At 33.3% G+C, this 13,217-nt stretch overlaps 1 protein-coding gene across 2 annotated transcripts in view; it reads right to left on the bottom strand.

The window, feature by feature from the left end:
* GLIPR1L2 (GLIPR1 like 2) overlaps nucleotides 1-12,157 on the bottom strand; it is a 41,496-nt gene extending 29,339 nt beyond the window's left edge. For both annotated transcript variants that reach the window (XM_037739290.1, XM_017530636.2), the window contains exon 1: nucleotides 11,918-12,157. In XM_037739290.1, the coding sequence (XP_037595218.1) occupies nucleotides 11,918-12,151 (234 nt within the window). In that variant the 5' untranslated portion in view covers nucleotides 12,152-12,157. The remainder of the gene's footprint in view (nucleotides 1-11,917) is intronic.
* Nucleotides 12,158-13,217: the final 1,060 nt, after the last annotated feature.

Consider the following 13,217-nt stretch of genomic DNA (forward strand, 5'->3'; position numbering starts at 1 on the left):
TTCAGCACCACCTGGGTGGGGGTCTCCTGACTGAGCTGCTTCTCAGTAAGGGGTTAGCAAACTGAAATGCTCCCAGGAGAGAAGCAGAATCAAAGGGAGACAAGAAGTTCTCATAAGAAGCCAAGACAAATGTTCAGCCTAGGACTCAGAAAGTGAATCTCCCCACAAAACAGAGCCAAGAAGAAGGATTTCCACTCCAGGATTGGGGAGTGAATCCCCATTTGAAAAAAAGAACAGGAAATAAATTTCTATCCTAGAAGGGACCTTCCACACAAATAAGCCTAGAACTCTAATTCAGCGTCAGAGAGTGTACAGAAGCTTAAAAATCAAAATCTATCCTCACTGTGCTTCAACAGACAGTTATGTGGAGCACTGGCTCAGGAGTCAGACTCACCAATGGATACCCGGTCAAACAGTCAGGAGTGAAGACAAAGGCTTCAATGGTGTTCACTTGGGGTCCTGGATAAGAGGTCTGGGGATCCAATGATGAATCTGATACCATCTGAGTCACAGCAGTACCATAACTGTTAAAGGAAAAATTGCTTATGACACTTGTTAACACAGTGGAGAACTTTAGGGCTATTGTGGTAGGCGGCAAGACTATCATATTAGAAGAGAGAGAATGGGCTCAACTCCAAATACAGCAAGGACAAACAGGGATTACTAAAAGAAGACATTAAGGGTAGGGGGATTCTTGCTAAACTGACCTACAAAGATTCTTGCTGAAGGCAGGCCAGTGTGATTAGACCTCAAGGGCAGCAGATGCTGTCTAAACTGGGCTATGTGTGATTTGCAATAAAACTGGGCAATGTATACTTTAGGACAGGGCCCAAGGTCAAGGTCTATTTAAGAAGAAGGCTCAGAGTTTTTGTCAAAATATGGACAGTACTGATTTTGGAAACTGAACAAATTTAAGTAATGAGTTGTACACAATGTGACTGAGGGGGAGTAAAGGAAAAACATTAAGAGACTAGAGAATATTATTATTCTACATACTATCCAATATATATTCATAAATAAAATAGGTCTACATGTTTTCCTTTTTTCTCCTTGTTATGTTTATCACATTTGGAGATTTAAGTTATTCTAGATTTCTGAAATAAATGGAATCTTCTATTTTTTAAACACCGAGAAACATTTTAATATCACTGGAAATATCTGTTCTTTGAAGATTATTCAGAATTAACTCCATTGTTACCTAGGTTTGAGGCCTACTTAAAGAATAGACGTTCAACGTCTTGCTACTATCTTCTAAAGCATTGCCCTGTTAGGATTTTCTCTTTCTGGATTTATTTTGTCATGTATATTTTGCTAGAAAAACACTTATTTCATCTTGATACCTAATTTTATTAAGATGTTTGGACATAATGTTGTCTTATAGTTCTTGTAATCTCATCTGCATCTGTGGTTACAATTCTTTTTCTCCTAAAATAATTTGTTTTCTCTTTTTATCAGGAACGTGTCTATTTTTTTCCAGTTCTTTCAAATAAGAATACTTTTATTTAAAAAAATTATTTTTCATTAATTATACAGCTATTCTCTCATTGTTTCTTTTCTTTGAATTTTTTAGTTCACTTACTGTCAGTTTATGTAAAGTGACATTCACAATTTTCTTTTCCTTTATTTATGTCATGTTTTGATATTGTGCCCATATATTGGGGACATTTTGTTCTTTGTTCTTGATCTGAAGACAATTTGAAGAATGTTGCTTAGCTCCTAAGTAAAGATTCTATCAATCAACATTTTTTGTTCTTACCTTCTAGTTTTATTAAATTTTAATCAGAAATTTAGCCTGTAAAATCTCTACTTAAGCTTTTCTTTATGAGCAAGAAACAAGGACTTTTTTCTGTAAAAGCTTCATGGATATTAGAATCCCTTATTGACAGTACACAATTATTAATTTTGTTCAATTTTATTCATTGTTATATATATTTTTCAAATCTATTTTATAAAATTTTAAAAGAAGTGTAGAAAACATCCCACAATAATCTTGCTTTAAAAAATATTTCTTTGTATTTTTAGGAAATTTTACTTGATATATTTTCTATTTTGGCCAGTACAAAGGCCTTTATTTTATCTTCATGGATTACATCTTTTTTTCCCAATACATAGTATTCCTTTGTATCTTTAGTCTTCATTTCTATACTATTTTATAATATTATTTCTCTTTTTTAATTGAAAGTTTCATAATATATTTTTATTCATCTTTTAATTTTCAATCATTTCAATCTGTTTCAGGTATATATTTTTGAAATAAGAGATAGATGAATTTTTTTTAGTCAATCTGTAGTCATTGATAAGAAAATTAAATTTACTCATATTTGTCAAAACTGATATATTTAGTTTATTTTTAAAATTATTTTATATTTACAATTTTTTAAGTAATTTCCTATTTTTCCCTCCTTACATTGCAGGCTTGATAGTTTCTTTTCATTGCTTACTTCCCTTTTGTAAATCTGGAAGTTCAACTAACTTTTCCCAACTGCTAGCCACCAACATCAAATCATTATAATTATCTTTAACTTCAATTATCATGTTTAAAATTACATATGATTATTAAATAGCAAAAATACAAATATATATATATACACACATATATATGTGTATACACATATATATGTAAAATTATGCTCACTTCCATTTTGACGTTTTGTTTGCCTATTTCATCCCATCGTACACAAAGATCAGATTGCAGGAATGCTAGCCCTAATACACTAAATATTGTATTTTACTTAGGATATTGTTTTAAATTGTTGCCATTACATTATTTTTGCTGTATATGTTTCATGAATGCTTTATCACTTATAATTTCCAGTGAAATTATCAACATGCATTAAAGAACATTTTATTTTAAAAATAATTTATTTTTTGAATAGATATCTAATACTTTATAAAAACAAAACCACAAAAAATCATTGAGAAGTCATGTTATTTTTCTCTCCTCCATCCTATTTCCCCTAGGGCTTCTATATGTAATGAATTGATTCCTGTGGATCTGTCCATTATTTTTAATTCAAATATACCTTCTTTTAAATTTTCTTATATAAAATGTAACATAATGTACCTTGCTTTTTCAAGATCCATGAGATATTGTTTTGTTAGTGTAAAGAACTTTCTCATTTCTTTTTCCCACAGGTGCATGGTATTCTTTTATGTGGATGAACTGCACTTACTTTAGTTAACCCTCAGTGTTGGACATTAGAGTATTTTTCCAATAATTTGTTATTCTTAAATGATGCTACAATGAATAAACTTATAGGGATACTATTACCTTCTTGTGTGGTATGTCCTTAGGATAGATACCAGAAATGGGATCAGAAAGCCAAAGAATAAATCTATTTGTAATGTAGTAGGTATTGTCAGATTCTTCTCTACAAGGATTGTATCATTTTGCTTTCACACCAGCAGTATATGGAGTAGGGATGGTCTTTGACCTTGATACAAAATCCAGAATCAATTTTTAAAAATGAATTAGCTACACAAAAATATTTAAAAATCTGAATAATAAAAAATACATAAGTAGATTTAAAAAATGACAAACTGGGAAAATAATTACAACTCATTTCACAGATGAAGGGCTCATTTCCCAAATAAACAATGGGAGAAAAAAAGGCGAAAAAACAAGTAGATAAATAATCATTAAAGGATACTAACAAATCCTTATTCATATGAAAGGATGCATAGCTTTGCTTATAATAAGAGAAGTGAAAATCAGAGATCATATCTTACCTGTCAGGCTAGTAAAACTCCAAAGACCATCAATACTTTTGTTGTCTAGTCTATGGAGAATTGTTGACTTAGTTGGAGTTTATATTGATGTATGGATGAAGCAACATTACCTTTTTCAAATGACTACTCCAATCTAACAACACCAATTTATTAAAAAGTCTATCTATAGCTCACAGATTTGAGACGCTACCTTTATCACATACTCAACTCCCTTATATATTTGAGTTATTTCTGAACTCTATATATTTCCAATGCTATATCTTTTAACATACTAATACTATATTATTTTACTTACTGAGCCTTTACAATATGCTATAAAATCTAATATGGTCAATAACCCTCATTTTAAAAAATATCCTGGCTATGCTTATTTATTTTTTAAAACATCCTAAATGTCCATCAGTAAAGGAATAGGTAAAAGATGTAGTATATTTAAGGGATAAAATATCACAGCAGATAAAACTGAATTAACTAGATTTATATCAACAAATCAATCTCAAATGTATAGTTTTGAATGAAAAACCAAGTAACATGATAAATTCTATATAATGCCACTTATGGAACTATAAGACAAAAACCTTCAAACATTATGTTTTTGGTCTTTATAACAACATATATATTCAAAATCTTAAAAAAATGTATTAGAATGATTCATGTCAAACTCATAAAAGTCATTGTCTCTGGGGATGGACAAATGGAACATGACTGAAGTAGCTATTAAAAAATGTTAACATTGTACTGTTATTTCTTTCTTTAAAAAAGGAGGAAGATTTATAATACTAAGTTAAAAATTGATGTTAGATTAAAAAACCACAGGCCATTTTTTGGTACATGAGGGGAGTCCAAGACTAAGTCTTGAGACTTCTCCTAGTACTACCATGTCAGGTTAGAATTAAGCATCACTCAACCCCAGAACAGCACAGAAAAAAAAGGGAGGGATTCTGTGCTCCTAGCATTTCATAATATAAGACAGTTCAAGCAACAAAGGACTAAGCTAAGATACAATCTTCTAATATTGCAAATCCATTAAAATGGTGAATAAAATGTTTAATTTAAATCCTATGAAACTGCTTGAGTTTTCTTGGTCAAAAATGGTTGAAGAGCAATTTCATATAGTTCAATCTTTATACTTTTTTTTTTTTTTTTTTTTTTATTGAGTCTCACTCTATAGCCCAGGCTGGTGTGCACTGGTGCAATTTCAGCTCACTGCAACCTCCGCCTCCCAGGTTCAACCAATTCTCCTGCCTCACCCTCCCGAGTAGCTGGGATTACAGGCACCTGTCACCACACTTGGCTAATTTTTGTATTTTTAGTAGAGACGGTGTTTCACCATGTTGGCCAGGTTGGTCAGAACTCCTGACCTCAAGTGATCCGCCCGTGTTGGCCTCCCAAAGTGCTAGGATTACAGGCGTGAGCCACTGAGCTCTGACTTTTTTTTTTTTAATCCACAGCTGAGCTCAAAGGAAAGAAAGGTAATAATACTCAGATGCCAGAAATGAAGAGAAAAGTTAAAAGTTAAAGTGGTAAACTCATGGGCCTAATCTGAGGAGAGGAAACATCAGATCAGATACAAATGCCACTAATATAGGAAGAGAAGATGTAGTCATAAAGCCACCTAAGAAAAGTTCTGGGACTGAAATATTTGTGGAAAAATTAGGAAACCGGCTTCTTCATAAATGAAGCAGACTAGCAAACCCTTCCCACTAGTCTGAGTAAATGACATAAAGTCAGATGCAAAAAAGTCATGTCATGTGAGAAATCAGTCCTAGATCCATACTATGCATACAGGTAGAGACTATATATGCTGAGAATACCCAAACAAATTATAAATATAAAAACTTAACAAATTATAAATATAAAAAACAATTATAAAACTGTAACAGGGAAGTAAGGAAAAAGCTAATAAAAACTAGTCTGTAGCTTTATTTATTTTGCAACTATTTAGACAACACAGGACCCTTTCATACACGTAGACACATACACAATCGCTGCTGAAAATGAGGATAGGATAGAAAATTATAAACATGACAGAGGATCAGTAGCTAAAAGAAGAGACTTAGCACCCAAATAAACTAAAATAATAAAACACTAAAAGTATTTTATGAAAATATAAAATAATTATGTTTAAAATGATTAAATGAGTGTAAAAATAGAAATCATAAGAAAAAACAGGACACTGAGGGAATATAAGCAAAATTTTTTAAAAAGTTTAGAAATTCAAAAAAATCAATTGGCCAGTTAAATATATCATAAAAATCTGAAAACTATTGACCGAATGGCTGTTCTGAAGCAATGACTCAGAAGGAAAACAGAGAGAAAAGAGACAGACAATAGGGAGAAAATGAAGAGCTATGGAAAAAAGAATGAAAAAGTCAAACATACATCTAACAGGAGTTCAAGACGGAGAGACTAGAGAGCATTGGGAAGAGGCATTATTTCTATGAAATAATGCTGAAGAACTTTAGTCTTAACAATGGACATGAATACAGAAATTCAAGAAGTCCTGAGCAAAATAAAAAAAAATAAATAAAAATAAGTGCATACGTAGTACCAGCATAGTAAAACTACAGAACAGCAAAGAAAAAGTATTTAAAGTAGCTGAAGAGAAAAGATAAACCATCTTTAAAAGAACAACCAAAAGACTAGTAGATCTCAGACTTTAGTAACTTAAAAATCATCTGGAGGACTTGTTAAAATACAGACTACTGGGTTTCAAAACAAGGATTTCTGATTCAATAAGGCTGGGGTAGGACCTGAGAACTTTAATTTCTAACAAGTTTACAGGTGATTCTGTTGTCGATGGTATAGGAACCATACTGTGGGAGCCTCTTAGTTCAACTAACAAAAGAAACTTCAAAAGCAACAGTGGGAGACACAAGATAGTGCTGAGAGAGAAAACAGTATCATTCAAGACTGTGAAGTAAAGATAATTTTACATATAGAAATAATGTTTACTATTCACACTCTCTTGCTGAATGAACTATTAAAGGACATATTTTAGGCACAAGGAAACTGAATCCAGAAAGTGGTAGTTCAATACAAAAAGTAATGATTAGCAAAGAAATGGGTGCTAGTACCGACAAACCTAAATAAGCATAAATAATTATAATGGGCCAGGAGCAGTGGCTGATGTCTGTAATTCCAGCATTTTGGGAGACTGAGGCAAGTGGATCGCTTGAGTCCAGGAGTTCAGGACTAGCCTGGGCAACATGGCAAAATCCTGTCTCTACAAAAAATGCAAAAATCAGCTGGACATGGTGGTGAACACCTGTAGTCCCTCAGGAGGCTGAGGTGGGAGGATCACTTGAGCCCCAGGAGCAAGGGCTGCAGTGAGCTGAAATCACACCATTGTATTCCAACCTGGGCAACAGAGTGAGATCCTGTCTCAAAATAATAATAATAAAAATAATGAAATAATAATGCTAAGCAATACACTCTTAAGTAATGAATCAAAGAAGAAATAACAAACGATATTAGAAAATATCTTGGGACAAGTGAAAATGAAAACACAACTATTGAAAATTATGGAATGTAGCAAAAGAAAAAAACAGTGCTGAGAGGAAAATGTATGACTGTAAGAGCTTATGTTTAAAAAAATGAAAGACTCCAAATCAAAAACCTAATTGTACACCATAAGTAAGTAGAAAAGGAAAATCAAATTAAACCCAAAGTTACCAGAGGAAGGAAAAAATAAAGATTGAAGCAGAGATAAATAAATTAGAGAACAGAAAAGCAACAGAGAAAATCAACAGAACTATGAACTAGTTTTTCAAAAAAATCAACAAAAATGATAAATATTTAGCAATGATAAACATTTCTGAGTAAGAAAAAAAGAAGATTTATTCCTGGAAACATACAACCTACCGAAAGGTAGTAATGAAGAAACAGAAAATCTAAACAAACCTATAACTAGTAAGAAGACTGACTCCATAATAAAAATCTCCTAACAAAGAAAAGCCCAGACCAGATGAAGGCATTGGTGGTTCTATCACATTGGTGATTCTATCATACATTTAAAGAAAAATTAACATCAATTCTCAAACTCTTCCCCCAAAATGAAGAGGGGGCAACATGTATTAACTCATTCTATGAAGCCAGCATCACCCTGATACCAAAGCCAGAAAAAGATACTATAAGAAAACTATAGGCCAATATATTTTATGAATATTAATATAAAAATCTTCAACAAAATACAAGAAGTTGAATTTAACAGCACATTAAAAGAATTATACATGACAACCCAGTGGAATTTACTCCTGGGATCCAAGAATGGTTCAAATTATAAAAATTAATCAATGTGATAGAACACATTAACAAAATGAAGAAAAATAGCCACACAGTCATCTTATATGTAGACAACCCTAAAGATTCCACACAAGAAACTGTTAGAACCAATAAATAAATTCAGAAAAGTAGCAGGTTACAAAATCAATACACAAAAATTAGTTGCTTTTCAATATGTTAACAATAAATCTGAAAGAGAGTCAGGTAAACCATTCCATCACAACAGCATCAAAAAGAATAAAATATTTAGGAATAAACTTAGCCAAACAGAGAAAAATATGTATACTGAAAACTGCAAAACATTACTGAAAGAAATTAAGGTGGATACTTGAAAGTGAAAAGACATCTTGTGTTAATGTATTGGAAGCCTTTATATTGTTAAGATGCCCATTCTACCCAAAATGTTACAAATCAACGAAACCCCTTCAAAATCCCCATAATAATCCCAATCCAAATACATAATAATCCCCAAATAATAATAATCCCAATAATGTATTGTTTTTGCAAAAATACATCATAAAATTAATAAAAAATCTGAAAGGACCCTGAATGGCCAAAATAATCTTGAAGAAGATGAAAAAACTTGGAGAACACACACTTCTTAATTTCAAAATTTATCAGTATTCTACAGTAATTGGTGTGGAACTATTAATAGCATACAGACATATTAGACTAATGGAATGGAATAGAGGGCCCAAAAATAAACGCCAGCACAAATGGTCAAATTATTTTTAACAAGGATGGCAAGACCATTTAATGGGGAAAAATAACAATCTCTCCAGCAAATAAAGCTAGAAAAACTGGATATCCACATGCAAAAGAATAAAGCTAGACCTTTACCTTACACCATATACAAAACCTAACTCAAAGACCTAAAACGATAAAACCTTTAGAAAACATAGGGGAAAAGCTTCATGACATTGAATTTGGCAATGATTTTTTGGATATGATACAAAAAATACAGACAAACAACAAAAATTGATAAATTAGAGCTCATCAAAGTTAAAAACTTTTGTTCATCAAAGGGTACTACTGATAAATAGAATGAAAAGGCAACTTATAAAATGGGAGAATGATATATCTGAAAAAGATTAATATCCAGAATCTGTAAAAATTCCTGTAACTCAACAACAAAAAACCTAACAAGTTGGCCAAAAAGTATGCAAAGGACTTGAATATATATTTCTTCAAAGAAGAGAAATATTTGGTCAACAAGCAAATAAAAAGATGCTCAATATCAGTAATCATTAGGGAAATGCAGACTAAAAAATACAGTGAAGTATCACTTTATACCTACTAGACGGTTATCATTAAGACAAAAAGAGGAATAAGGAAAATAAAACAGAATATAACAAGTGTTGTCAAGAATGTGGAGAAACTGAACCCTTGCACATTCCTGGTGGGAATGTAAAATGGTACAGCCACTATGGAAAACAGAATGGGGGTTCTTTGAAAAATTAAACATAGAATTATCATATGATCCAGCAATTCCAGTTCTGGGTATATACTCAGAAACAGCAAAAGCAGGAACAGGAACAGATAAATGTATACCCATGTCTATAGCAGTATTATTCACAATAGCCAAATAATGGAAGCAATGTCAGTATCCACTAACAGATGAATGGATAAACAGAATGCTGTATATACATACAGTAGAATATTATTCAGATGTAAAAGGAAAGGAAATTTTGACACATGTGGCTACAACATGGGTGAACTTCAAGACATTATACCAAATGAAATGACCTGGTAACAAAGACAAATACTGTAAGATTCCACTTACATGTGGTACTAAGAAGTCAAATTAATAGGGATAGAAAGTAGAATGGTGATAGAGGCCTGGAGGGAGGGGAAAATGGAGAGTAAAGTAATTATTTGATGGATATGGAATCTCAGTTCAGGAAGATGAAAATATTTTGGAGATGGGTGCTGGTAATGGGTGCACAACAATGCAAATGTACTTGCTGCTACTGGAGTAGACACTTAAAAATGATAAATGTTATTATGTCCTGTATGTTGTAATGCAATTTAAAAAATATTTTTTTGTATTTAAAAGCAAGGTAGAGCAAAAGTACTATACGAAAACAGCATGAAAAAGGATGGAAAGTATTCAGAATTTGTGTTCTAAGATCTTATTAACATTTGGGTAGAGTTTACAGATATTAACTTTTGGAATTTATAAAGTACATATATTAAAATACTAAAAATAACCAATAAAAGAATTAAAATAAAATGAATGATGCCCAAATCTGCTAAAGAAACATTTTTAATAGACCATACTATCATGACAGACTATACTATTTATAGTTAATACTTAGGTCCTAGTAAAATACATGGGAAAAATATACATTAACTTTAAGAAAGAAGAAAAGGGTAAAAATTTAGGGTGGGACTTTAACCTATACATCAAATACTATTCATTAAAAAATGTCCGTATAAAAAATATCAATTGTGGGTATACAGGTATATTATTTTATATACTTTACGTTTGAAATATCGTATAAATTTTAGAGATGAGACATACAAAATCTATGAAAAGTTGTATTAGAAAGTATTCTGTATTTATTAATTTTCAGGAGTAAGGACAGTCTTCAAATTGGGAAGAAACAGAATTAGTCACAAAAAAACTGGAAATTAGCTGAAACTCCCAAATATCCCCAAACTGTTTAATTGAATTCAAAAGATAAAAAATTGGCTTAGAGAAAAGTCTCTTCAGCAGATAGACACAAATGCTAGCATATTTCTATAAAACAGCATATAATCTGACATGGAAATGCTGACAATACAAAAGGTAAAGGAAATGAACAAGAAAGAACTAAAGTAAGTCTTATCAAAATAGTATTTTTAAATCAACATTAAAACAAATTTATAATTTATTTATTTAGTAAATAATTGCACATGTCCAAGTCAGTGAAGATGTGGTGAAAAAGAACATTTATACACAGTTGGTATTTGCTAAATTTGGCACAGCCCTTTAACATAGCAATTGCTATGTATTAAGTAAATAAAAAATATCATACCCTTAATGTATTTATCCCATTTCTGAAATTTGTGCTAAGAAGTAATGCTGAAGGAAGAAAAGACATGTCGAGGGAAGTAGTCCTTGCAATATAATTTATAAGATAAATTTGAAGCTTCTAATTCCCTAAGAGGACAGTTATTTACTTGTTGGATTTTGCAGTCATTATAAATGACAGTCATGAAAACTCCATAGCAACCAGAGAAAGGTTGATGAGCTGTTAAATGACTACAGGATGGAAAAGAGGGGGAAAGCAAGAACAGCACTGTAAGGGAAGGCAAAATCAGGGTCAAGACTAGGGTGAGGGAGCTGAGACACTCCCTTAAGAGCCAAATTTGGAGTGGGCACCAAAAAACAAAAACAATAATCAAGTTAAAAAGTATTTTTAAAAGGCAAAGCTAATGTGACATTTGTGATGGAAAAAGCTGTAAGATTTCAAATACAAACAGGATCTCATCTTGATTTGAACCACCCTGAGAGTGTTGCACTTGCTTTTCCCTAATCCAGACCGAAGGATCCTGTCTTTAATTTTTTAAACAATTCCTTTATCATTGATACTGATATTTTTGCACTGATTTTTAACTTTTAAAAACCCGTTGCATTAAAATATCATTTTTAATTGGCGTCCCCTTAAAGACTGCACTTCAGGCCAGCGCCTCCATCGCCTTAGTCCCGACCCAGAGCAATATCATGGTAATAAGTATGTGTTAGAGAGTCTGCGGTTTTTCTCTTTATAAACTTCACGTGTGCTTTAAAATCCAAACTAAAAGTGCGGTTCTCCGCGATCCTTCGGCCTCAGAGCAGTCGCCTCGACTTCTCGAGGCCGAGAGGGGGTTGTTGCGGCAACGGTCGTGGGAGGTTCGAGAAACCGCCTTCTGGCCTCACCATGAAACGCAAGTTAGACCCTCGGGGTATGACGTTGCCCCGCAGCTCGTTGTGGAGGTTCACGTACTCATTGATAAAGTCTACGTCCTCTTCGTGTGGCAAAAAACTCGCGTTCAAACCAGAACCCAGTAGCAGTAGCCACAGCTCACAGAGCCGCAGCTTCAAAACGGCACCTACTGCCACGGGGAGGGACTGGGCACTCCACTCCCCAGCGAAAGACCTTTGGGCCTCCATGGTCCACCGGCCGCGCACAGACCAGTGCGCACGCGCTGGCTGTCCTGGTGAACTGCCAATCTACGGGGCACGCAGGCAAGACGTGCCCCGCCTCCAGGAAGGAGAAAGGGAGGACGGCGGAGGGGAATGAAAGGAGGAAAAAGGGAGGAGGAAGGGAGGAGGGGGAAGGGGAAACATCTGTAGACAGGACACAGATCCAGCTTTCAAGCAGCTTACAATTTAGTGAGTTAGCAATCAGGCAGCATTTATAACATGTGATAATAGAAAGCCAAAATACTATTGCATCGTGTGAGGGATGATTAGTCCTCTTACGGAGGAACAGGGAAGCCTTTCTGGAAAATGTGTACAGAAAGTGAAACAGACAGGGATAAGATAGCATTCTAAACAAAGGGAAAAGCATATAATGTGCTTAAGGAGAGGCTAGAACCTATTTAAGGGTGAAGGTGGCAAGTACTGAAAGATGCAATTCCTTTATTATGGAGGTACTGTTGTTAGGCTACGAAAAATTCTAAAGAAAAAGTATAAATAGAATAATGCAATCTTAGATTTGGAAGAAATTTTAGCCACTATTGGTAGCCTCATGCGTTAGACATACTCTCTGAAACATCACTGACAGGTGATCCTCACATTCTTGTCTTAAATAATTACATCAACAGGGAAGTCACCATCTCCTGGGCAGCCCATTCCACTGCTAGACATCTCATTCAATAATTATTTCCTTAGTACCTCCTGTGTGTCACAGCCCAGCTAGATCTTCAAATGCTGAGCAAGCTAGACATAGACTATCCACAGGAAGCTTTTAGTTAAAGATGATATAGATGAATCATCAGTTACAATACAGAGTGGTAAATACTATTTTTAATTTATTTCACAAATATTTAATGTGTCAGGCACTATTTAAAATGCTTGGAGAATATCAACTCACTCAAATCACAAAAATCTTAAATTGTTATTATCTGTTTAACAGATGGAAAATTGGAGAAAAAGAGAAATCATATTGTCTGAAGCCACGCAGCCAGTGAGTGGCAGAGCTACTTTTTTTTTTTTTTTTTTTTTTTTTTTTTTT

Source organism: Cebus imitator, unplaced genomic scaffold (genome assembly GCF_001604975.1).
Source record: "Cebus imitator isolate Cc_AM_T3 unplaced genomic scaffold, Cebus_imitator-1.0 Scaffold67, whole genome shotgun sequence".
Classification (NCBI taxonomy): Eukaryota; Metazoa; Chordata; class Mammalia; order Primates; family Cebidae; genus Cebus; species Cebus imitator.